A 27714-nucleotide genomic window follows, 5' to 3' on the forward strand; every position below is an offset into this window, starting at 1 on the left:
GCATAGAGTTTGGGTAAGAAGCCATCGATGTTTCCCACATCTGCGCATTAGTACTCTTGTAATGTATATAAAAATTCTGTAAAAGCCAGAAAAAATTTAGTGTGTTGTATGTGAAAAGTGTCTGGCTCTCTAGCGGCCAACCGGTAGGATATAGCAATGAAGGTGTGTTCAATAAGAAGGAGGGGACTGACTGATTGATTGTTGAAGTGTTGTAGGCGGCGCATTAGCAACTTTAGCCATATAAAATATGTCTGTAAATTGCGTGTTCTGTGATCGATTTGCTCTTTTCTGGATGAAAAATCAGTTTCAGGAAAAAAACCATGCTACCCTCGCCTGAGTTCGACTAACTCAGCCACGTTGTGAAAAAGACCCATAAAATTCTCCGCATCATTGACGGGATTCGAACTCAGGTCTTTTTCACCCGGTGTGGGGAGGACGGTGATTCTGCAAAATGTCTTACCCAAGAAGGCAATGATGGGACCCAGTATGTCCATTAAAACATCTCCCAAACCATGGGAGATTTTTACATCTACCACTGTCGCCAGCCTGTTTTTGTCAAACTGTGCAGTCTGTTCACCTGCTCGCCATCGAAAACGCACCGGTCCCTTGGCATGATAGAACTGTGTGAGGATGCAACATACCGGAAAGAGATCTTCCAGGATTCGTACAGACTTACCGAAATATGAATCGGCCGCAAAGTACTAAAGAATTGTGAATAAAAGTGAAGCTTTCTGCTTTAAGAACAATAATAATCTGTTGACTGTAAAAATATACCTTCTGTAACAGTTAAGTTAATATGTAAGTTATATGTGGAATTATTAATGAATTGTAAATATATGAGCTGTATAATGTTTGTACACAATCATAAATGTGTAAATACTGTATGTATTAAACATAAAATGTGTATATAATATTTCGGGACGAGACTACGTGTTCAGTATATGTAACCCACTGCACGTAGTATCTCGTACCCTGATATGTACTTAGCACCCTCCTGGCACTTTGCCGTCCCGGGGTGGTTTCCTTATGGAAATAAACAGATAATAATAATAATAATAATAATAACTGGAACCTTGATTCATCAGACCAGGACAGTCATCCGATGTCCAGGAACGGTGCTCCTGTGCGCACTGCAGGCGGGGGAGTCGATGACGGTCGGTCAACATGACACATGAACCGGTCATCTGCTGCTGTCCTATCCACAAGAATGTGATGTACTCGGAAACGTTTCTCTCTGCGCCTTGGTTGTCGTCTGTCGTTAACTTAGGTATCGTGAGTTGACTGTTGTCTCGGACAGTACGTGCCAACCGCGCCGTTCATTTCCACTGTCCACCAGTGGCGATCTCCCTCTCGTCCTGGCACGTTGGGTGGTTCTGTGTCCCTCTTCAGACCCTTCCTGCCATACCTTCCATATGGCAACCCTCCAACAGCCAACAATGTCTGCTGTTGCTGAGATGCTGCTCATGTCTTCCTAGCGTGGCAAATCATTCTCTGTTCAGCTCCGTCCCTTCCCCAAAGGACAGAGTGGAACAGATAATGATTTGGAAAGGACGGGCTTCTTAGAGACGTTGACTAAAACATTACGGGAACCCTGTTGTCTCGAAACTTTATACTGGATACATTGGACAGACAACTTGTGTGATCGAGGCCCGCCAATATATTAGCGGGTCTCGCTCACACAAGTTGTCTGTCCAACATGTCTACGGGCTTCTTACTGACGAACTGACATGCACTACCCGTGGCGTCACTATATATGCTGCATCGATGGGTGATGTCACTCCTAGGTGCTGTGGGATGCGTCCACTCTTGGAGACAGGGGTAGTCATAATTGTTTCACTCATGAGTGTATGTGCTACTGTATATAGTAATTACTGTACCTAAAATCAATGGAAAATATATAATCTTCAAGTTCTTTTTTAATACTGTAACACAGTCTGAATCACATTATGCTATATTGCAATAGTAGAATTATAGTAAATGTTCAAACTTTTATTTATTCTTTTGCTGATTTTATGTACTATCGATATAACGTCCTTTTCATATAGCCACTGTTTTTCTCATTACCCTGGATGGTCGTCGCTATAAAGAGTTTCGACTCTAAACTAAATCGAAAGAAATATTTAATATCTAAAGTGTGTTAGTTGTCTGATGACGCCAGGGATTCTCCCCAAAATAAAAACCCAAAATTATTAAAAGATTTCATGACTAAACGATGAGGGTACAAAGGTTTTCCTATTAAATTACAAACTGTACAGGAATTACAAATGCAAATAGTTAAAAAAAAAAAACAATTAGAGGCATATTTTCACAATTCCCAAATAACTAAGAAACTTACGTGGCTCTTAGCATTGATATCAACTTTTCCTTCTAATAGTCGTTTGGCCAAGGTTACGTCATTTTTGATGGCTGCTTCATGTAACAGAAGTTCTCTTCTAATACCTGTAAAATATCAAACATCCATTAGAACAACAGTTGATTTCAACGTCATTAGAAACAAACACTACCTGTATTATTTTCAGACCGTTTTACAAAGCTATTATTCTTCGTAACTTGTCACGAAATTCATTAAATATAATGGTTGATTGGCATCTATTGTTGTATTATCTCCAGGGGCGGATCGTCATAGGCACTACGGAACTGCAGCACCCCTCAACTTTTTAAATCTAAATATACAGTCAACGGAGTTATATGAAATATTGTGATGAACAATGCAATGCAATGAATATATTTTTTAACAGGTCCCGCATATATTCTAATCATCCTCTATTTCCAATAATCATTTCGATAATAAACGAATAAAAACAAGAAATCGTTTTCATCTTTGAAGTTTAACCGTAAGGTGGAACTGTGCGCTAAACAGTTCCACATTTTTGGCTCCGGTGGTTGAGTCAATGCCCAGTTGGCAGGTTGCCAATACGGCATTTAGAGGTGATAAAACGAGTCAAAGGAACTGCGCAGCGAGCAGTGCCGATTTGTACCGTTCACCAAACTTGAATGAAAAAGTTATTAATCTGTTTTCAATAAATAAAAACCGAAGAATCAATTTCATTTTTAAATAAAATTTCGAGATTACCTAAGTCTGTTAATGGTAAGTGTCCAGTTAATGTTTAGTAGTGTTTTTAATTTGCTTATTATTATTTCCATCTATGTTTACATGTCTTATAACCAAGGCAATTTTCTGTAACTTTAAGAAGCAGCACTCCCATACATCAGCATCATGAGCTGCCACTGATTATCTCTCTATACATTAAAAATGTTTTCCTCTTGGTGATATTTATTCGAGCCAATGGGAAAAGAGAGGGAGAATTACGTCTGTTATTCGAGCCAATGGGAGAAGAGGGAGAGGAAATTACGTCATTACAAATGCACAGGTAAATAATTACATAGGTCATTTCCTGATTAGATTTCGATCAGTGCGTTATAATGTTAGTATATTAGTATAATGTTATTATTATATAAATAATAACATTAAGCAATACAAAACTATACAAATACTTAATTACAAAATACTAAACTATTTACAATCATATCTATACTATATGGATGATGGGTGCCTTCATCAGCTGACAATAATATATAAAAAACGTTACAATGGAACATCAAATATGCCGTGCGTGGTCATGTATTAGACAGTGAAGCACGTGCACGAGGTTGATGAACGTTAAATGGAAGGTACAGAAATGGGTTACTGGGCAGATTCAGACACTTGCTGTTGACAATGTACAGCGCATACATGGCGATGTATGCGAACGTTCGTTGCTTTGCAAGACTGCCTCAATGACCTTCACCAACCTCATGCACGTACTTCAATGTCTAATGTATGACCATTTCTGAGGGGGTGGATCTTTGCTGCCTGCTGACCCCTTATGAGATTAGGATCTTTGTTGCTGACGCCCACCTGGAGTGGGATCATTACTGCTGACCCCTACGGAGGGGGTGGCATTCCTGGACCTATTGTCCAGTGCTCTACTCTATCACTTTCACTAACAACTCCTCCTTCCTACTTCTATAAGGATGCCTCTAACTATAATCTCCATATTTCTATTAATATTCCCCCAGTCCCTCCTTCCCCATCCACTCTCCTTTCCTATATTTCTATGGGCTTCCCTAGACCATCAGTTCTGGGGACGCCCAGCAGGAGCTAAAAGGTGAATCTGGCCTGCCTCTGCACAGCTGGAGATGTGAAAAGGGGCAATCAAACTCGTGTTTGACGCCCCCTGGTTGCTAAACCGCCTGACGCTGGCCACTCAAAACAACAAATAAGAAGACCATCACACCTTCACATATTCCAACACTACACACAAACGGCCGGCGATGGCGCTTACCTCACCACAAGATGACAAAGCGGCAAATGGGGGAAACCCTAGAATCTGCAAAAAAACTCACTAATAATAATAATAATGACCAATCCCGGCATCATTTCATGTTCCATTGTAACGTTTTTTGTATTAATGTCAGCTAATGAAGGGACCCATCATCCTGATTTAGTTTGTATATTGATAAATAGTTTAGTATTTTGTAAACATTTTAAGTATTTGTATAGTTTGTAAATATTTTAATTAAATATTTTAGTCCTGCTCTTTTGGAGGCAACAGTATTCCTCATGCATTATGGAACTCGAAGAACGGGCCTTTTACTGAGTGACCTATGTAAACGCAGGTAAATAATTACATAGTGATATTTATTCGACCTTCAGCATGCCGCGTGGTGGGGCTGGGGAAGCCAATGGGAGAAGCTGTCACGTGATACAAGTGGGTGGGGCAATTGCGTCACTACAAATGCACAGATAGATAATTACATAGGTCATTTCCTGATTAGATATCAATTAGTGCGTTTCGACAAGTAAAAGAACAGATTTGACTTACTCCATTATACCTCTACATTTTACATAGAAACGCATGCACGGGAGTTGGCAAGTAAAGCGAGCAGGGAGCAGAGCCCCCACTCATACATTATAATAATTGATTAGCATCTATTATTATATTATATATACTGCAATGATTGATTGGCATCTACTATTATAATAATAGTATTTGTAGCAGCAGATGATGCAAGAGAGCAAGCTTATACAGCATCAACAAAAAAAAAAAAATAAAAAATAGACAGCATCAATATCACAAAGAAATATATGAAAATAAGTTAGTTGCATGGAGGGATTTTGTACTAACAACAGAGATTACAGATCCGTGGGGACTTTTGTTTAAATTGTCAAGTGACAAATTGCATATTAATAATGTTATTAATACGGTTAACTCAAATAATAGAGAAACTTGTGATTGGCTTCCAAGCATTAAAACTATTACAGATGAGTTGTTTTTGTGTGATACTATGGATGATGATATTGAGGAACAAAGGAAAATTAGGGTTGATAATTTAGGCTAAGTAGGAAATAATGACATATAATTGTTCACTACTCAGAAGTTAATAATCATATGTTCTAAATTAAATGAAAATAAAACTCCAGGCATGGATATGATAGAAAATAATTGTATAGCTAAGATGAATGAATGTTATCCTGATATATTGGTAATTATGTTTAATAAGTGTCTGTTGGAGGGTATTGCCCTTCTAAAGCTTATACATAAACTTGGTAAACCTGTTATTGATCCTAGAGGTATAGACCTATTTCGTTTTTGGAGAATATGGGAAAAATTTTTGAGAAGTTGTTACTTTTAAGATTGAGTATTTATTAAGTCTAAAATGGCGTTTTTGGTCAGTTTGGATTCGGAAACGGTGTTTGAACCAAAGATGCTATAAATACATTAGTGAGTTATAGTTCACAATCAACAAGTAAATATGTTTTGGCATTATTTGTAGATTTCGAAGGTGCATTTGACAAGGAGTGGTATGAGAGCATTTTATGCACATTAAGAAACATAAATTGCCCTCAGTTATTGTACTAAACAGTAAGAAGTTATATAAGTAGTAGGAGAGTTCAAGTTTATTCACAAAATTTTAAATTTGGTAGAGCTATTAATAGAGACTGTCCGCAAGGATCGGTACTCGGTTCGGTGCTTGGAATTTGGTGTTAAATCAATGGTTGGAGAAAGAGATTCTGCATTGTAAGTTGGTTGCATATGTAGATGATTTAGTTATATGTACTGAAGGTAAATACAGGTTGGTATTAGAGCAGACGATGGGAGTTGTAGTAAAAGATCTGAGTATGTGGGCAGGTGTAAATAAACTTAAGATCTCAGATAGTAATACAGTAATGATGTTGCTGAAAGGCAAATGTGATTATGTAAGTCCGCCGAAATTAATAATTAATGGAAAGCAAATAACTTTGAAACTTCAAGTTCAATTCTTAATCATTTTTCCCACATCTTGATTATATAAATAATAAGATCAAAAAAATTTACATCAGCAATTATTATTGTAAGAAAAACTGATTAGGGACTTGGGAAAAGAGTTTTGAGTTTATATTATAAGGCGGTATTTCTCCCAACCGTAGTATATGCAGTCACTGTATGGTTTAAGCGAATACATATTGGTAAGTGTAGACAAAAGTTATCCCAACAGAGGGTAATAATGTTGGCTTTTATAAGAGCATGCAAGACTGTTTCAACAAATGCTTTACAGGTAATTGTAGGGATATTGCCTTTAGATTTATATGCTGTTTATAGAGCGTTTTGTTATTTCTGGAGGAAAAGGGTAAGAACAAGCTTTTGGGGGATAAATGTTATTTGTATGGATGATGGTAAAAAAAGAAAAGGATGAGATTAGAAGCAGATCAGTAGAGATGTAGCAATATCGTTGGTAGCATAGTTTAACAGGAGAAGTTACCAGATTATTTATTCCCAATGTGTAGTTTAATTACAATGTCAAAAATAAGAAATGGTTTTACCCAAATATGGAAACATCATATTTAATTACGGGGCATGGGTCTTTGAACCAAAAGTTGTTTTATCTTGGGTTGGGTTAGAAACTAATCCTAATTGTATATGTACATTATCAGAATCGTGGGATCATATTTTATTTGATTTCCCCATATATGAGGATTACAGGAGGGAGTTAATGCTTGTTGTGCCAGAACTTGTCAGAGGACAAGAGCAGATATGTTTAGTAATAAGGAAGTCTTTCAGGCCTTACAAAATTTTGCAAGTTTAGTTTTTAAGAAGAGGAGAGCTCTATTTTCTGTTGATTATAGTTCATAAATGATGTACATTTTTTCCCTCCCTGGCTTAATTTGGCTTGTGAAGGGGAGGATTTTTTATTTATTATTATTATTATTATTTATAATTTATTATTATTATTTTGGCTGGCGATCTAGTGAGTTACTAGAATTTGAGGGATTCTGGCACCATAATTAGTATTGACTACCTGGTGCGGGATTGCCCTGTATTTTTCCATAAATGAAATGGCAAGTTTTTTTTCCCCAGCTTACTTTGGCTATGTAGGGAGGAAATTTATTTATTTTTTTATTTATTTATATTTTATTATATATATATTTCTTTTCTTTTTTTCTTTTTTTTTTTTTTTTTGCTGGCACTCGGGTTTGGGCGACCTGAGCACGGGATGCTGGCACCCACTTGTATAGCACTTTATAGTGGGTGTGGGATTAGTGCCAATTAGGCCTGACGTTGCCCAGTGGTCAGGAGCGAGAGTGCATAGCACGCATTCCTTGAGTGGATCGGGGTTCAAGCCAGTGACCACTAAATACAATAAATATTTGTATTGACGATTTATTGTAAACTCTACTGACTTGGTTGTCGTGCATGAGTATGAACAATATTCGCACAATAAGAGCTAGAGCAGACCCAGGTTGAAAAACGGGCCTGGGACGGGCACCAGGAAGCAGCTGCCCAAATGTTGGCTGCTTCCTGGTGGTGAGGTGGCCTGAATATATTATTCTTGCTTTTATACAGAGTGCATGTTAGACAATAGTACTAGGTGGATTTGGACGAGTCTGCGGGCCACCATAGAACAAAAACACAGATGAGATGATGATGAGATTGATTGGCATCTATTATTATTATTATTATTATTATTATAATGGGCGCGATGACGCAGTGGTTACGACACTGGACTACCAGCCTGATGGACCCGGGTTTGAGTACCGCCTTGGCAGAAGCGAATGCAGCTCCATCATGCTGGGAGACTGGTATAATAATAGCAATAAAATTATAATAATAATAATAAATGAATTAATAGTAATAAAAATTAATAAATAAATAAACATCGTGAAAGTTGCTCCAATGGACCTACCTACCCATGGTCAGTTCCTTTGGCATATGAGTGGTGATTTTTCCTTTGGGAGAGTTGTGTTATGGTGGTAAGCTTGTTCTTCGTCTCTCAATGAACCATCTGGCGTCACTCCCTAGAACTACCACTTGACATAAGCCGAAGCTAAACAGGTCCACCTCCAGATGATGTCGCAGAGAAATATTAATCATACTGCATCGAGTGTGGCGCAGGATAAAGTCAATCATGTTCAGGCCTTGGGCAGAGGGGTTGGTTCGAAAAATTAGAGACGGTCTCCCGAGGAAGAAAATGGAGCCATTGGCACTGTACCCTGTATGGCTATCACAAGAGAAGGGCAAGACCATACAGCGCCACCAACTGGAAGTGCTTCCTACACAACTGCGCTATTGACCACCCAGGAAGGAAGAAAATGCCAATGCATGACGTGGAGCATCGAAAATGCCAATGCATGACGTGGAGCATCGAAAATGCCAATGCATGACGTGGAGCATGCGTACATCATGCAAGCATACTACGAAATAACGAAGCTGGACACAGCGTACAGGTGGAGAATACATACCAACTGGAACGATTCCCAGATATTCAAGTTAATGAACAGCGAATAGCGGACCAGAGAAAGATCGTAATCACGAAGAACCTGATAGCTATTGCAATCTTGGAAAAAATCAACTACAAAGGATAAAGAATACGGAACCAGAGGACGAAGAACATTCCACCACCGAACCAGAGGAGGAAGAGCAAGAAGAAATATAACCCACAGCAGCTGAAGTGGAAAGGGACAAGATCATGATATCCAGAATAGAGGCCGAGTGGAAGAAGGCCCTAACAGAATTCGAAGGAATGGACCCCAAAAAAACCCACGTGATACCTAAGCAGAGGCTAAATAAAATCCTGTGGTGAGTAACAGACCACCTCAATCGGCAAATAATGCCACATTACCTTGACAACAATGGTGCAACATTGGAGACCATCGACACAGCCATATTGTGCTGCCATAACATCCACTAGGATTAATGGAAGAGAAACGAGAGACCAGCAGAAGAAGGACCGAAAACAGAAGGAACCACCAGCTTGGGAAAGAAGACTTCAGTGGAAGATAGAAGAAATAAGAGTCAAGATAGGCCAATTGCCCCAGAACCAACGGGGTAATAGGAGAAAGAAATCGATTGGAAAAGTGAAGAGCATCCTCAAGTAAGACAGCATCCACAGCAAAACATGAGACAAAATTAGAGAATAGGATGTTGCTGTTTGGTTTTTAGGAGCATTAGCAACTAAGGCCATATTGCTCCAGGAATATGCGGTGGTCATTCCCTGATCTTTCCGCATCCTCTGTATTTGGTGGTGACGGGCTCGAACCCCGGTCTAATCAAGAAGCGTGTGCTATGCACTGCTGCTGCTCCTTCCCACCTGGCTACGGAGGCGCCAGAGAATAGGACAGTACTTGTTCACACTGAAGCAGAACCTCCTTGCACTCAGCACCGTATTACAAGTAAAAACCGCAGGCAGTATTAGAAATCCCAACCCACAAGCTGTACTGGGACAGCACCATAATAACGGATAAAACAATCCTGCACAACAGACCAGACAACCCTTGTGGACAAGAAGGAAAAGGCTATCTGATTGACATAATGGTACCCAACCTATCTGATTGACATAATGGTACCCAACCTATCTGATTGACATAATGGTACCCAACCTATCTGATTGACATAATGGTACCCAACACTGGCAACCCGCAGAAAACCCATGGGGGAAAAATCAGGAATTAAACGAACCTAAGACAAGAGATCAAAGAGATTTGGCATATGCACCAAGTTACGACCATCATCGCAGTTTCTTTTGACGACCGACTAACTGGTTAAAACAAATTTATTAAAATAAAAATGATATATACATAAGATAAAACAGAAATAAAATAAGATAAAAGTGTTAAAATATAATGTAATAAAAGAGTTAAAATACATAGTAGCTTTCAAAACGAAGTAACTCTTCATCAGCTTGTCTGTGAATCATGTACTTCAGTGTATCTTGTTGGTTACAATAGCACAATTCAGCTGGGCATGATCATGTATCACGAGTCTGGTGTCGGTAAAGCAGAATTAGGTACACGTGATGATCGCCACTGCTCATCGCACTGCAATACAGTACGTTGTATAATAGGGTGTAAGTGTACTCCCCTAGTGCGATTCATAATGCTATTATTGGTGGCTATGTGCAGTTCTTTGAACCATGAGCACTGGCTGTAATCACGTGAATAGTCGACGATTTCAATATCCCGTTGGGGATCAAGATTGTGCTGCTCAAGCCAATAATGCTTGGCAACTGCGGAGCGTTCAAAATTATCGGTTCGCAGAGCCACCTCATGCTCAGAAACCAGATCTTTCCTACGAAGTGGTTCCATATACCGTATTACGTGTCTGGATTGTGGGGGGTGTTATGTAAAAAGATTTAAATCTTGAAGTGTGTGGTGTCGTGTACCGTTGTTCTTCTGGCCATTTAGCCGCCAGACCTCTGCTAAGACCTGAGGTTGCCTCACTTTCGCCCCGTGGAGGCAGACCAGGTACATAGTAGTTTAAGATTTTCTCTGGCAGGTCCTGAAATCTAATTTCCTGAGATTTCAGTGGCTAGGTCCTTAAAAAAAATAAAATAATAAATGATCGCGTAGTGTAGCGGGGAAGCGCTAGAAGAAAGCCAAAAATGGTGGGCGAAATTGATTTTAGATTGTTGAATTTAGTTTGTGTGTGGAATTCACTTGCGAATTGGTAGAGTAGGGGGGGGACTGAAGACTCTGGGGAGATAGATAGAAATATGGAGCCGATAGGGAAGACAGCTCCAGTTAGAGTGGAGCACGCCCATGCTCTACCAGAGAGGAAAGTGGGGACGGCGGCAGGAGGAGGGGACAGCGAGGCCGTCTACTCCCTCCCGCCCAGGCAAGGGGAAGGACAGTGGCCGGCAAGGGAGCCGGCTCAAATCGCCTGTATGGCACATTGGTAATAGCTGTCGATTGACATCCAGTAGAAAAGCCGTGGCTAGGACATCATCCCAGTCTTGGTTTCCTAGATGTTAGGATCATTTGTGGGAGGAATCCTGTCGAAGATTCGTAGTCATAATGGCGTGGTTGATTTCTACCGGTTAGTTCGGCATGGTCAGTTCCTTTGGCATATGAGTGGTGATTTTTCCTTGGGGACAGTCATGTTATGGTGGTAGGCTTGTTCTTCATCTCTCAAACAGGTCATGGGCGAATTTTGTGAAGGCGTTGTATGTTTCCTTTGATTCCAGACGATAGTGCTCCTGGTCCTTCGGGTTGAAATGGATGGTTGCGATCAGTATGCAGTGGAGGTCTTCATATAGCGGACAGTGGTACATTATGTGTTCCCAGGATTCCAGGAGGCCACAGGAGCAAAGCGGGTTGTCAGTGAAGCCTAGGGTAATTAGTTTTCCTTTGATGGTACCATGACCAGTCAGAAGATAAGTAATGAAGAGGCCTGGAGAGAACCAGGATGGTGGTACTGTGTGGGTTTTGTCAAGCTCTGGTAAGAATTTCTTCGTTATTGCACCTTTGGTTGTGTCATTCCAGCGTTGTTGCCAGGTCTGTTTGAGGGAATGTGGAGAGTCGCTGTTTTTCCATTGAGTGATTGTTTTCCGGGTCAGTGGTGTGGTCCATGAAGGTAGTCGATCTTCCTTTTGTCAGGTTGTAGAGCATTCCACACTGCACAATCTCCAGGTACAGGGGTAGGGCGTGCAGCGCCCACCAGGGCCTGTATGGCATGAGTGCTGACAGTGCGTCAAGCCCGTGAGATGGTCAATAGGATTGACCATTGTATGCTCCTCGAGTAGTCTTTGGTTGGTTTCCATCGTGGCTTTTCTGAACCATACCGGAGCGGCGTAGGTTATGGCGGGTAGGAATACTGTCTTGTATGAGAGACTGAGGGTTCTCCATTTGAGGCCCCAATCCCTCCGGGCGACTCTGGCAACCATTGCCGAGTAGCCTTTTATTTTTCGCTGGATATAGGTGAGGTGTGGCTTGAAGGTTAGATTTCCATCGAGGATAAGTCCCAGGTGTTACAGTTGGGTGGAAAACTTGATCGTGGTATTATAAATCTTGATTTGCGGTGGTCGGTTTGGGTGGAGAGGACTTCTCAGCAAGAGAGAGCAGGTTTTTGTCGATGATATTTGGAGGTTGTTTTGGGCAGCCGACTCTTGTAGGGTTGTGAGGGCCTGGTTACCCAATGCCTCTAGCTGTGCTCTGGAGTCGGCGGCCAGCAATAAGACAAGATTGTCGGCGTAGGCCTGGGAGACTACGCATCCAAGGTCTTGGTGGAGGAAATCATCCATGACTACATTCCAGAGCAGTGGGCCCAGTACAGAGCCCTGCGGACAGCCTCTATGTACCTGGCATGTCGTTTGACAGAAAGGTTCTTGGACTGTGATTTTTCTATTTGAGAGATATTGCCTTAAACAGTTGTACAGGCTTATGGGCAGGTTTGCCTTTCTGAGCCTGCCTAGGATGCTCAGCCACCATAAGGTGTCGAATGCCCCAGCAAAGTCGATGGAGATGAGTAAAAGATATTTTTGGTTGCAGGTATTTGCAATAGTGATGACGTTGTTCAAGGCGTCGGTGGTGGACTTGCCTCGTCTGAAGCCGAATTGATTGTTTGAAGCGAGATTGGTAATGTTGTGGTGGTTCTCAATTCTTTGTCGCAGAAGGTATTCCATTGTTTTGCTTAACACAGATAATAGGGCTATGGGACGGTAGGAGTCAGGTAGATCCTGTTTCTTCGTCAGATTTTTTAGAATTAGGCGTACACTGGCTGTTCTCCAATCAGTTGGGAACCATCCCAGGCGGAGGCAGTGGTTGATTAGGTTCAGAAGTAGTTCTGCGGCATATTCGATGGTTCTTTTTATGATTTCCGGTTCCAAAAGGTCCAGGCCTGGTGTCTTCTTGTTTCTAATTTTCTGGGCTGCGACAAATTGAGTCCGTATACACTTGAACTGAAGGATGAGTGTTAGTTCTTAGACGACGAGCAGTGCCAACTGAAAACCATATGAAGAACGCCGACATAACTGTACACATAACTGTACACGTGTATCATTAGCCTTACGTATATAGTATATCATTTTATCCTTTCTGGTAAGAAATAGAGCTCATTGTATAATCGGTATTTTACATGTGTTTTTTATATGCTAGAATTAATAAACTATGTTTTGCATCTTTGCCTCTGACCTATTCTCTTACCACAAGATTTATAGTAAAGGAACCATATTTTGCGGCATTCTGAGATCTAACTTTAATACTGAGAGGGCACTGACTCTCTTTAAAAATTACAGGCTCCGAAAAAGCGATAAGTGTTTGTCTGTCATTTTATTTATCTAATTGTTATTTTATATTGTACTTTATACGTAGTCTTATAGTTCTAGTTACGCTGGTTATTTTTATTTTTAATTTAGATAAGAGTTTTTGTAGATTACTACTTAATATACGTAAAACCGTTGTTTCGTTCGAATCTTGCAGCCATTGTTTTGTATAGAGTGGTAGGGAATTTAAATTTTTAATTGTGGTAACTAGTTAGCTCTAACGTAAAATTATATAGCGTAATACGCATCACTGCATTTAGGATTCTATTAGATAGTGTAGTATTGACAATTATTTAATTAATTAAATTTATTGATCTTATTAATTTAAAATATCATGCTCCAGACTAGAGCAGCATAACAACGGGCACAAAGTGGCAGGAGGGCTGTGACTCGGGGGAGAACTGAGGGGGGGGGGAGATTCTCCAACGGAACACAGCCTAAAAAAATGTGCAACTTGTGAAATGTTTCCCGAACTCTCTGGAACAGAACATGATCTAGCCAAGGAGGATGTCTTTGTGTGTGTCAAGTGCAGAGAGTGTCTAGAAATTAGGAGTCAACTCAGCGTTCTGATGGGCGTCTATGAGAGCTTGAGGTGTAGGGTAGATGCCCTTGAAGAAATTAATATGAGGGGGCCCCTCAAGCTCTCAGCTGCCGAACTCAATGCCAGAGCTCACTCCTGGCCATTAGGCAACACAGTGGCAATCTCCAAGACAGAATGCGCTGATCTCACAGGAGTTAGTTATCGTCGGTGACTCTATTGTCAGGGAGACGGGGAATATATTGTGTAAAAAAGGATAAATTGTTAGGACCAGGTAAAAAAAAAGTTGATGACGTTGTAAAGCAGATATCATCTTTTAAGGGCACAAAAGGTGATATTGTTGTACACGTTGGCACCAATGACATTAAGAGTAGGAGATCTGCAGATTTACTTAACAAGTACAGGTCAATGTTGCAAAAAAGTCGTGAGTTAGGGTTAAATTTGAAAGTGTCTGCAATTCTGCCCAGACACGATAGGAGGGAGTACATGATGAGAGCCTCGACAATCAATTCGGGCCTGGAGGGAATGTGCAAGGCTCAAGGGGTAGAATTTTTTTCAGTGTGGTCTGTGCTTGTTAACAGGAGAGACTGCTTCTACAGAGATGGGATAGACTTAAATAGAAAGGGCGCAAGAATATTTGATGATGCTATCGAGGCAGTGTTAGGTGGGTTGGAAAACTGCTAGCTTCCGGAGATTCACAGACTAAAAGGTTAAAAGTAGCCGCAGGCAGTGGTGAAGGTGATTCTTGCACTACTTCTTTAAAGAATAAGCAGCGGCCTGGAGCGAGGGGTGCTGGGGGTTTTAGGGACAGATGGCAGTCATCGTGAAACAGGTGGGTATATGGAATGTGTTAGGGTAACTTAGAATAAGAATGGTTGCATGTATACCAAAGCCAGAAGTATAGTAAATAAATTTGAAGTGTTGATCAAGACATCAAAGGCGGATATTGTTGGGATATCAGAGACGTAGTGTCACACAAAATGCAGAATTGGAATTTTGGGAGTACAATGTGTAGAAAGGATAGACAGGATGGGAAGGGAGGAGGTGTTATGCTGTTAATTAAGAAAAACATAAAATCAAAAGAAGTGCATCTAGTTGATATAGACGAACAATGCACTGTTATAGGCCTAATGACTCGAATGAGTACAATGAATAATTGTATAGAGAAATAGAGTGGGCTAGTAAATCAGAATGTCTTATAATGGGGGATTTTAACTTCCCAGATATTGACTGGAACTTGTGCGTTGGTCACTGGCACACTAGTAAGACTTTTGTGGATTCATTGGATGATTGTTTTCTGCAGCAGCAGCAGCAGCATGTTCGAGAGGCAACCAGAGAGGGTAATACTCTTGATCTGGTTATCAGCAGTGATCATTCGCGTATTAAGAATTTGCAGATAAAGGAACCACTAGGTGGCAGTGATCACAGTGTACTGATGTGGGATTTACTTAAAGATATAATTACCTAAGGGACAAAGGAAAGAGTTTTTACTTCTGTAAAGGCAAGTCTCAGTGGTCTCAGACAGTTTTTAAATTCTGTACAGTGGGATCAACTGCTGATGTTACCAACAGCAAATTCTAAGTGGGAAGCATTCAAGGAATTAATCGTGGAAGCTACTAAAAGTTTCATACCTATTAAGAAATATTGTTCAAGGTTTATGCCTAAATGGTTATCAAATGGACTAATGAGACTCGTGACAGAGAAGAAAAAATGAAAGGGGTGCATATAAATTATCAGGCGACACAGAAGCCTAAGACAGATATAAGCTAGTCTGTATTCAAGTTACAAAGGAGGTTAGGCAGGCGAAGGCAGATTACGAGAAAATCTTTCGAAAAGGATGCTAAGAAAAACAGCAAGGATTTCTTTACTTATATAAACTCTAAAAGGAAGGGGATGAATCAGATTGGTCCACTTGATATCGATGGTTCGACTGTTGATGATCCTGCTCAGATAGTAATCAAACTGAATGAGTATTTTGCATCTACATTCACACGTGAGGAGTTATTAAGGTTTGAAAATCCCAGAAGGTTCTCAAATTGTAGCAGGGTGCTTAATGATTTTGTAATAACTGAGAACAAATTGGAGGAGAAATTGTTGAAGGTAAACATAAGAAAGGCACCTGGTGTGGATGGGATCTATCCAGTTATATTAAAGGAGGCGGCAAAGAAAGTAAGCAAACCCTTAGCCATAATTATGAGAGCATCCTTGGACTCAGGGGAGGTCCCTACGGACTGGAGATGTGCAAATGTATCCCCAATTCACAAAAAGGGATCGAAGGGTGACACGAGTAATTACAGACCAGTTAGTTTAACTTCTGTTCTGGGTAAAATAATGGAGTCACTGGTTAAAGATGCATTGCAGGATCATCTAGACAAGACTGCAGCAATAATTTAGACACAGCATGGGTTTGTTAAGGGAAAGTCTTGTCTGACAAATTTGATTGGTTATTATGATGTGGTTACAAAGGAACTGGATGAAAAAAATAATTTTGATATTGTATACTTGGATTTCAGGAAAGCTTTTGACACTGTTGCGCATGGAAGACTACTGTACAAATTGGAGCAGAATGGTATTAAGAGTAAATTGCTACAATGGATAAAAGGATGGTTGAGTGGGAGAAGACAGAGGGTGGTAATCAATGGGTGCTGCTCTTCGTGGATTAATGTTATTAGTGGAGTCCCACAGATTTCGGTGTTGGGTCCACTGTTGTTTTGTATATTTATCAATGATATTGATGAAGGTATATCAGGCTTAGTGTCGAAGTTTGCAGATGATACAAAGGTTGGCAAAGTTGTTAATGACAGGAATGGCAGTGTGCTACTGCAACAGGATCTATAAAATTTGGGCAGATGGATTGAGAAATAGCAACTGAAGTTTAACCTTGACAAATGGAAAGTATTGCATATGGGTAGAAGTAACCCCAGAGAAACGTACCAACTGTGTGGTACTACATTTAAGGTGGTAGAAAATGAAAAAGACCTGGGAGTAATTGTGCAGTCAGATATGAAGTTTTCTCAGCAATTTTAGACAGGCTGCCAGGACAGGTCATGGGGTTTTGTCAATGATATATAGCAGAGAAAAGGAGGTGATTGTCCCTCTGTATAAGGCAATGGTCAGGCCACGCCTTGAGTACTGCGTACAGGTCTGGAGGCCTCATTTTAGAAAGGATGTAGCTTTGCTTGAGCGTGTACAGAGAAGAGCAACAAGATTGGTGAGGGGAATGAGGGATCCTTTTATCAAGTGATGCTTAAGTTCTGCAAATTGCAATGGCTGGAGACTAGGCACCTGCGCGGTGATCTGATTGAGGTGTATAAGGCCTTCAATGGGTTGAGCACGCTGAATTCTGATGGAATCTTCCACTTGTTCAGATTACGAACCTAAGGGGTCATAAATTCAAATTAAGGAAAGGCAGATGTAGAATAGATGTGCGGAAATTTTCCTTTAGCCAGCGGGTGGTTAATTGTTGGAACAAACTTCCATCTGTCGTTGTGGAAGGTGATAGGTTATATGAATTTAAGGATGAACTAGAGAAACATTTAGTGGGAATGGCTGTGTGAATTTTTTTTTTTTTTTTTTTTTTGGCTGATGCTGCATAAGCTCATACACTGCTTTCTTGCAACACATGCTACCACTACTACTACTACTGCATACTTATAGGAAGATTTCAGAGTGAAAAACACAATGTATGATTCAAGCTGCAAGTTCTCCTTATCACTACGTTAAGCAGAATTTTAGAGCATACGAGATCATTGTCCTATTATTGAACCATTAAACAATCATTTAAGTTCGCAGGCTTTTCTTGGACATCTTTAACTAAGATTTAATATAACCAAATCAGCTTTGGAACTGAGTCCATGCACGAAGCATGTTAGTTAACATTGATAGTTAAAGGCCCCTGCGGAATACTGATGGCCAGGAAACAGCCTGTGTAGCATATGCCATGTTTCCTTATCCAACTCACAGTAGTAGAATGCATTTACAAAATCTTAATCTTAACCCTAATCTTAATCTTAATCTTAATTACAGTAATATTATAGAATTTTGTTTCATAGTGAAAATGTGAAACAAAATTCATGCAAAAAAGAAACGTCTGTCAAAGAGACATCGTCTACATTTAGTGTTTGAGTGGCAAGAACTCTTCATGAACATCGCAAACCAACACCACATTGCAATACAACACAACTTCACTGACTGGCCTTTATCTATATGATATCTTCACATTTTACACAGCGAAGTCCCCAAAGGTGGGCCACACTATATAAAAAAATAAATTTATAACCCAATCTTTCACTAATTATATGTGATATGAATTTCTTGACCTTTTATTCATTTATCAGTATAACATAAAATCCTATTACAACAAACCTTTCTGGGTGATCTCATTTCTTGTGCCGAACTTTCCTTCAAATATTAGAATCTTCACTTCTAAATAATATTGGGCATTTAATGCCCAATTTTATTTAGAAGTGCAGATTGTTGCAAAGAATTCGATAGGTCAGACCAAATTTTAGTGAAAGCAAGAACTGGTTTTTGTTGCACGACAATGCGCCTTTCATTCCGCTTTAATTGCCCGAAGATTTTTAGCAAAAAGGGACTTCAGATTAACCCCCCTCTCTCAAATCATCAGATTTGAAGAATGAGGGGGTTGATCTCACTAGTCCCTTTGGCGCCGACTGACTTCTTTCTCTTTCCGTACTTTAAAAACGAAGAAGAAAGGAGACGATTTCATATTATCCAAAAGAATGTGACTGGCCATCTCAAGGAGATAACTTTGGTGGAATTTTAAGAATGCTTTCAACAATTAAAATGGATTAACCCCAGGGGCTCACATCTGGTGAGTATGGGCTGTATGGGCTTAGCACACCCAGGATCCTGAGCTGGATATCACCATTCTTCTCTTTCTTGGTGATTTCCTGCTACTTTTGACTCTCTCTCTCTCTCTCTCTCTCTCTCTCTCTCTCTCTCTCTCTCTCTCTCTCTCTCTCTCTCTCTCTCTCTCTCTCGTTCAGGGTAACTCAGATTTTTTTTTTTTTTTTTTTTTTTTGGCTGGTGCAGCATAAGCCTTAGGCTTCTTTGCACCATATGGTTAATAATAATAATGTGTAACAAACGTATAGAATCTCATGGGACTGTTTTGAATGATGTTCATATTAAATTCGTTTTCTGAACTTTTTTTTTTTTTTTTTTTTTTTGTAGAATTTTCAGCCCATTACTTCAGACGCCCTGTATATTTGTCTGCTACGATATTGACTTGTAGCCGTGAAGGGTATTGTGTACGGCATGTGCATTTTGTATGCAATAAAGAGTTCTTCATTTTACTGATCTGGGGTGAGACCTCCCACTGTCTCGATCTGAGAAATAAATAAATATTAGCTATATATCGCTACCATATAGAAACTTTAATGCTAGTTCACATTATAACCAACTTAAAAAATCAGTCGACGCTAATTCTCAGATCTGGTAGTGTGATCTGTGCCTAGATGAAGTGAAAATTAGTACGTAGTTGTGGAGTTCCGAAGATTTTATGAAAGTAGCTAGTGGCACGCAATCTACCCAGTCCTGTGTAGAAGATAAGATAGTTTATTCAGACAATGTCTGATGCTATTTCATATATTCTCGAAATATATCACAAAAATTAGCGAACACTAACGGATTATTACCTTAGTTTTACAACGGATAGATTTTTTTTTCTCTAGGACCACCACTCTTAATATAATACAACAATAATATACACACTACCAGACTTTACCTTTTATGCGGAACAGCATAAGTTCAGCAGCGGATCTTGCCATCCTGTGTAACTATTTCAGCCCTATCAAATGGCTGAAGTGGTCTTTGTGTTGTTCTGCAGCACTTAACTAAAATATTACTCAAAATTATGCTTCATAAGGAAAACTATAAAGAATAATGTACACTATGTAAGTAATGGAGAAGTGCAATATAGGGAATTTCACCGTAAAGAACTAATCCACAATACACACTACCAGAAGAACGAAAAATTGAGCTTAAGCACCACACTAGCTGTTAATTAGTGTTTATTTTCTTATCGCTCTTCGAACAACTGCTTCCGACAGCTATCGATATAACGTGCTTCGACGAAAAAGAAACACGCCCTTTTTGGAGAGTACGAGGTATTCCCTGTACTCGAGAAATATAAAGGCATTCCTGCTCATGGAACGTTGCTGGAAATTGGAAAGTATTCCCTAAAGTTTAAGGTTCCTACGAGACCTTAAACTTTAGGGAATACTTTCCAATACTTTCCATTTTCGTCCGAAGATGAAAGCGACTATTTAATAAATGCAATGTGTTATTTTTAAATATGATTTCTGAAAAGCTTGAAAAACTAGCTCATTCCCTGTGGATTTAATTTTTTTATGCGACCATCGTATTGATTCGTTGCCTTCAGAATTTCCAACCACTTATATGGGCAAACCGTACAAGAAAAATCTTACTCTTCCAGAAAACTCCATAGGCAGTTTAAAAAAATACTTATAAACAAACAGATGATCTATAGTGGAAATTTTTAAGCACATAAAAAATACTATATGCAGCACTCTGAAAAATGTTTCATCCAATGGTTGCACAAATAGTAGTTGTGTGGCTGCCATAACAATGAAATTTAACCTGAAGAAGAAAATTAGAAAGCGAATAACGGTAAGTAACTTACAGTCGATGATGATAATCAGTACTTAAAGATTTCGTATTTACTTTTTCTTTTTATAACATTCACCTGAGTAAATCGCGCGGGACTGTTCAACAATGCATTCAATAGTGTTTAATTTTTAATACTATCATACTGGTTCAATAAATGTACAGTATTCGGTAATGCATAAAATGAATATGCAGAAAAAAAACGCAAAACTGGAATCGATTAAAATAAATAAAAACCGAAAAGTCACAGTGCACCTCGACGTTCTGGTTCGTTGCACAATTTACAAAGCATTAAAAAGAATTAAAACTGTGGAACGAACCAGAACGTCCAAGTGCATTTTGACATTTGGAGGATGTTTTTATTTATTTTAATCGATTCCACTTTGGTATTTTCTTATTTATTTACATACTTCTCACACACAGGATGCGCAGATCCTAAACTCTGAAGAGAAAGGTAAAAATTACATATTATAATTCATTAAAATTTATACAAAATTAGGAGTAACGAAACAGAGTAAAAAAGTACTTCTTATACATGAGTTAAGCGTATAATCAATGTGGTGATTATTTATTACTGAAGAACAAGTAACAGGACTAGTAAGTAAATGTTGGGTATGAGGAACAGGCAGTGAGAATTAAGTGTTATCACAAGAATTTAGGCAGTATACATGAAAGTTATTGTTCAAGAAGAGATGGAGGATCAGTAACAGAGTTTGTGGCATTAAATATATAAATAACATGTCACCAAGGCGGTGTGAAAACAGTGCTGACATGTATTTCATTTGTTATTTCCTACATTATTAAAAACGTCAAGAGAATGTAACAGAATTTGCGAAAAAAAAAAAAAAAAAACGCGTATTATGTTTAGTTTGGAATAAAATTCGCTGGTAAAGATAAGCTGTGGACGCCTCAGAAAGTTTGTCATACTTGGATTGGAGCATTGGGAAACGAATCCAAGGTATTCTTAGTCTGGCGTGAGCGCAGAAAAAATTGTTCCTTGTGTTTTATGGCATTCAGGGTTATAACACTAAGAAAAAAAGGAAATATACCACTATTCCACACTGCGCGAGTAGCACAGTGGTACCGTCACCGTCCTCCCAACATCGGGGGGGGGGGGAGGTCCGGGTTCGAATCGCCGTCGATGGCGCAAGGAACTTTAATGGCTTTTTTTACTCCTCGGCTGAGTTAGTCGGTCTCAGATGCAGATAGCAAGGGTTTTTTCCTCCAGTAAATCAAACACGCAATTTACAGACATTACATAAAAGAGTATATAGAAGGACATCTGGGTGACTCTAAAGAAATTATTTGAAAAAAAAAAAAAAGGATATTCCGCAAGGAGTCGCGCGCGAGTCGTCGAGGAGGTAAGACGTGTCGTGATGAACAGCGCTTGACTGTTTTGCAGGAAGTGGGTTATGTGGGTTTTTTTTTTTTTTTTTTTTAAGATTGGCATTTTCCAACATGGACCACAAGAAACTAAAGATCCTGTTATTAGAGAAAATCTTTATAAACGAATAACTAGTACGGAATTGAGATCAGCTTTTCCAGCATTATCAACTCCGATGCAACTAAGATCTATTCTGGAAAAACTATGGATTGACCTTATGCACATATTTTTATGGGTCGATTTTATTCTCCAGTGTTTATATGATGTATAAACTATTTTAATTCCAAAAAAGGTCGATTCAAAACAACCATCCGAATTGCGACCGATTACTGTGTCTTCTGTTATCTTAAGAACTTATCACAAGGTCCTGGCAAGTAGACTTATATCTATGATTAGGTTTGGCAATAGATAGAAAGCTTTTCTTCCAATTGATAGAGCTGCTGAAAATATGATTATCTTATAATCATTGATTGATGCTGCAAGAAAGGAACTCAGGACTCTTCATATAGCCTCTATTGACTTATATAAAGCGTTTGATAGCGTCTCTTTTCACGCTATAATTGAGGCGTTTCCTAGGAGACGTTTGGCTGTGACTTTTATCAATTATATTTTTAAATTGCGCCGCTTCTGTGTTACCTCGATGAGGTTCAGAGGTGACAGTTTTAATTTGGTATTAGACTAATTATTCTGTATAATTTCTGCATATATTGGTTTTAAATTAGGACAATATAGTGTAAATGCTCTGGCTTTCCCTGATGACATCATTCTGGCGGCTTCAACACAATCGGGTTGCAGTGCCTTTTATACTGGGAAAATAAGTTCTTTAGTGCTAGAGGTCTTAGAATCAATGTTGGGAAGAGTTGGACATTATCTTGGGTGGCCTCGGGTAAACAGAAGATGGTCAAAGTAGAGTCCAAGAACTTCCTAATTGGAGAGACCAGATTACCTTCGAGTGATATAAATTGGACCTGGAAATATTTGAGAATTGCCTTTAATGTCTCTGGTAAATCGTATCCGACTGTCTCCGTGGGTGATCTGCTGAAGCGGGTTCAAAAATCTCCGTTAAAACCCCAGCAGATGCTGTTTATTCTCTGGACATATCTTTTACCCAGATTTTGTCATTGTTTAGTGCTAGGGAGGATAACGGCTTCCAGGCTGAATGCCAGGGACACCAAAATGACTTAGATTACCAAATGATGTGGTTAATACATATTTATATTCTGACATTGTGGATGGTGGGCTAAGAATTCCCTCATTACATTTGTTTATTCCCTTATTGAAAAAAAGAACGATTAGAGAAGCAATTGGATTCTGCGTCTGACCTACTACGTTATCTGATTGACAGGCCATCCATAAGAAAATAATTGAGCTCGGCCAAGAATTTGTTAAAAGAAGGAAACATCTGTAGATACCAAGGCATCCATACGACATTTCTGTTGACAGGTCATGGAACCCTTAAACCTAAACTGCACTCTTTGGGACTGGCCGATGACCCCCACTCTACCAGTGGTGAAAGTGAGGATTGGACACACGTTCTATATGACTGTATAATCTATAAAAATCAACGCAGACAGTTAATTACAGAAATTGAACCCCTTCCTAGGGGCCAAAAACACCAATTCTTTATAGAGGGGGCCTTTTACAAGGCCTTCACTAAGAATGCTCAAAACATTTTTGAAATCCGCCGAAATTTGCAGAGAGAGAGGTTTTTGAACCAGTTCCTGAACCAAATCAATAGACCAAATACAGGGTCATCGAAAAGGTTGTTCGTGATTTCCCTTTTAATTATCCTCAGAAATATTTGATCGATTGCTATGATCGTAGCAGCAAAAGTGTGGTAACTCACTAAGTTTTATTTGACACCTCAACGATGACTTTGGCTGCGCCGTGAGTGTGCGCATAGGCGTAGCTAGGTTTTTGGCGCTTTTGGCGGCAAATTCATGGCTAAGCGCCTTTTTTCGATAATTGGTAAAATTATAATAAATAATAATAAGCACAGTCGGACCTCTGTTTAACGAACTTCTTTCTAGCAAATTTTTCTATTTAGCGAAATTTTTTTTTTTTTCAATTCCCCTTAGTTATTACATTTAAAATAATCTCCGTAGAACGAAGAAAATTTTTCCCTATAACAAATATAAGAGACTTAACTGGATAGCATTGTCGCACTGCTGGCCTTCAAGCAATTAGGTAACAGTGCTGCAACTTAGTGTACCCGTAAAACCTATCCAACTACCTGTTCAATATCCCAGGAAGTCGAGCTGGTCAACTACTTTCTATGTATCCATAGCCAGTGGGCAGATCAAGGCATATTCCACATTCGGACAGTATGCTCTGGTTTGTTGGGCTTTTGTTGTTTTATTTAAATTATAAATCACAATATTCACGATAATCTGTTTTTAAGCACAAAACACTATACACACATTATTTATAACTTCTAACTTTTTCAGTATTTGTGTCTGTAAATTGAGTGTGTTCTGTGATCGATTTGCCTGTTTTTCTAGACGAAAAACCCCCAGTTTCTGGGGAGAAAAACCTTGCTCTCTACGCCTGAGACCAACTAACTCAGCCACGGAGTGAAAAAAGCCCATTAAAGTTCCTTGCGTCATCGACAGGATTCGAACCCGGGCTCTTTCCACCCGGTGTGGGGAGGACGGTGAAGATACCACTGTGCTACACGCGCAGACACAATGCATGAATTGCGAACTGCTATGCATGCGCTGATGAAGAGGTCGCTTTGGTCCTTCAAAGCTACGTTCTCGACTGCAAATACTGCTATACAGTATGTACTCAGATTTATGGACATACAGACTTGAATCCCTCTCTGTAAACACGCCATTTGGCGAAAATTAATTTTCACCCCGCCCTCTGCTCTCATCCTGATGCAACATCATCTAGGGGCACTATTTCGTCAGCTAGCCTCGAGTGTTGAAATAATAAATAAATAGCTTGGCACAGAACTGATATGTCCTGTCAGTGGCACCCTTTTGATACTGTCGCTCTTGGCACCTGCTCCAATGCCAAGGCGTTCCTACGTTACTGCCTACGCGCACCGCCTCTGTCAATATCAGTAAGATGGCCGTGCAACAGAAAGCGCAGTGTGTGTGTTGTGGTACGCTGAATTTCAATACCGACGTATGTCGGTATTGACGTTGTACTGTTATGACAGATTTAAATTCAGCGTACCACAACACACAGTGCGCTTTCTGTTGCAGGAGGCGCATTTTAGTGAAGTGCCTAACATGAACATGTTCAATTAGATATGTAGATAAATATTCTCCTAAATTTGATTATTTGCATGTCATTTAAATTAGTGTGAGATTTCTTTAAATTATTTACTTGTTTAATTATTGCTTTGTTTTAAATTGACAGCATACCCGCTGGTGTGAATGAGAATGATGGATAAATGGAACAAAAACATAAGTATAAAAAACTTGTAAAATGTAAAAACTATAAAATGTAAAAAAAAAAAAAAAAGTATAAAATGCAAAAAAAAAAAAAAAAAAAAAATGGCGTGTGAGCGAAGGATATAAATTGCATGTTCTATTCCAGCCTCCCACCAGATAGACGGATGGGCATGGAAACCTTATGGACCACAAGGTCGTCCATGCTGTTCGCTTTTCGTAGTCGGCATGGTGTGAGATGCTGACACTGGCCACTTAGGTTAGTCCCAGTGTGGGACTACAGTATCTGATGTGGACTCCATACCACAGGGATCCCTTTCCCTATGTTCTTTCATTCCCACCACCTGGAGTGGTTGTGTCTCCCCCATCCCCTTTCCCCACTCTGGGTGGCCCCTACCCCTTTTTTCGCCTGGTGAGTGACCCCATCACCCTCTTTCACTTCCACCCCTAGACCAGGATGGGCTTCCTGTTCCAGGGAACCCTTTACTGTCATCCCCTTTCCAACCAGGTGGGCTCCTTTGCTTCAGCCCTCTCTTTTCCTCTTTCCCCTTTTATCCCACATCTGTCTATCTCCCCCTATTTCCTTTCAAATAAAATTTTATTTTATTATTATTTTTTTTTTTTTTTTGGCTCTCCCTGGAGGCCTAGGTTACCCCAGGGTTCGCCCCTCGAGCTATTCTCTCCCCTGCGGTCCGGCCCGCCTCCTCGGGGCGGCGACGGAAATTGAGGAATGTTGGTCTTCCCATGCTAAGTCGCCAGGAAAACAACACAACCCACACTAATACCTCACAAAACGCACACTCGGACCTTATACAGAGTATTATATTCCACACAGAGTTGGGGGGAACCCCCACGTGCTGCCAGAAAAAAAATACTATGTCACTATAAAAAAATATTTTTATTACATTACAGTAGACAAAACCAAGGTCATTTTCTTAAAGGGAAAACTTGATATTAGGCTACCAATCGTAAACCTGGTATTAGGATTGGTGGCACCACCATTCATTTAGTCACCGAATTAAAATATCTTTGAAGTATTATTGACAACAACCTCACTTTTACTCCACACCTCCAATATCTTGGAACAAAAATTAGAAAATACACTGCCTTCCTGAAAAGGATCATGCACAAGGACTGGGGCCTCCGTGGTCGTTCCCTCACCCTGCTCTACAAGGTGGTAAGGTGGTTTTCTTGCCTGTCATTTGTTATGGGGCTGATGCTTGGGTTTGCAGGGCAACACTTGTCAGGAATTCAAAGAAGCTAAATCAGTACGACGTGCTCAGTACAAGCTAAAATCATCACACGCTCCTCACCAACTATAGGGCATGCTGTACTGTTAGTACTCCTGCCCTCCAGATCTTGTTGGGCTTCTTTCTCCTTGATCTGGAGGTCATCCGAAGCGAACTGTCCCACTGTCTTAAGAAAAGTATTCCAACCACTGTCCTAAATTACAGTGTGAACCTGGCAATTAACCTGAAAATTAAAAAAAAAAGAAACATCTCGAATCACTTTTATCAGATCTGGCAAGCGCGTTGGGATTCCACTCCTAAAGGTCCTCTCACAAAGAGAATCATTCCCCAAATAACCTTCGCCAGCCCTAAGCCGCTGGTTTGCCCCTGTTTCTTTACCTCCTTTATTCTCACTGGCCATGGCTTCCTTAATGCCAAACTTGCTGAACTTGGCATCATTGAAGATCTTCACTGCTCCTGTGAGCTCCCAGAAAGCTGGGAGCATATCTTGAACCAAATTCAAATGATTCAAATTATTATACTGTATTAGGGTCACCCTAATTTAATACATCTACCCGTATTTGTGTCTGTAAATTGCGTGTGTTCTCTAGTCGATTTGCCTGTTTTGCCGGACGAAAACCCCCCAGTTTCTGGGGGGGTGGAATCCTTGCTATCTACGCCTGAGACCGACTAACTCAGCCACGGAGTGAAAAAAGCCTATTAAAGCTCCTCGCGTCATCGATAGGATTCGAACCCGGCTTTTTCTACCCGGCGTGGGAGCATATCTTGTACCGCTGTCCAAACTACGAAGACTCCAGGGCGCGTCTTACTGCATCCACGAGAAAACTTCCATCTGGACAAGAGCATTTTTTCCTCGCTGACCAGGACAGTTTTATCACGCTCTCACAGTTCGCACAGGAAGTGTTACCAAACATAGGAACAACTTGAGAGTCC

The 27714-nt window shown here is 39.9% G+C and overlaps 1 protein-coding gene across 1 annotated transcript in view; it reads right to left on the reverse strand.

Annotated features, from left to right (window-relative positions):
• LOC150087031 (uncharacterized) overlaps positions 1-27714 on the reverse strand; it is a 346277-nt gene that overhangs the window by 304547 nt on the left and 14016 nt on the right. The window contains exon 2 of the mRNA XM_090371763.1: positions 2336-2439. Coding sequence (XP_090227889.1) covers positions 2336-2439 — 104 coding nt within the window. The remainder of the gene's footprint in view (positions 1-2335; positions 2440-27714) is intronic.

This window comes from Mastigoproctus giganteus, chromosome 4 (genome assembly GCF_048544385.1).
Source record: "Mastigoproctus giganteus isolate SK-2022 chromosome 4, ASM4854438v1, whole genome shotgun sequence".
Classification (NCBI taxonomy): Eukaryota; Metazoa; Arthropoda; class Arachnida; order Uropygi; family Thelyphonidae; genus Mastigoproctus; species Mastigoproctus giganteus.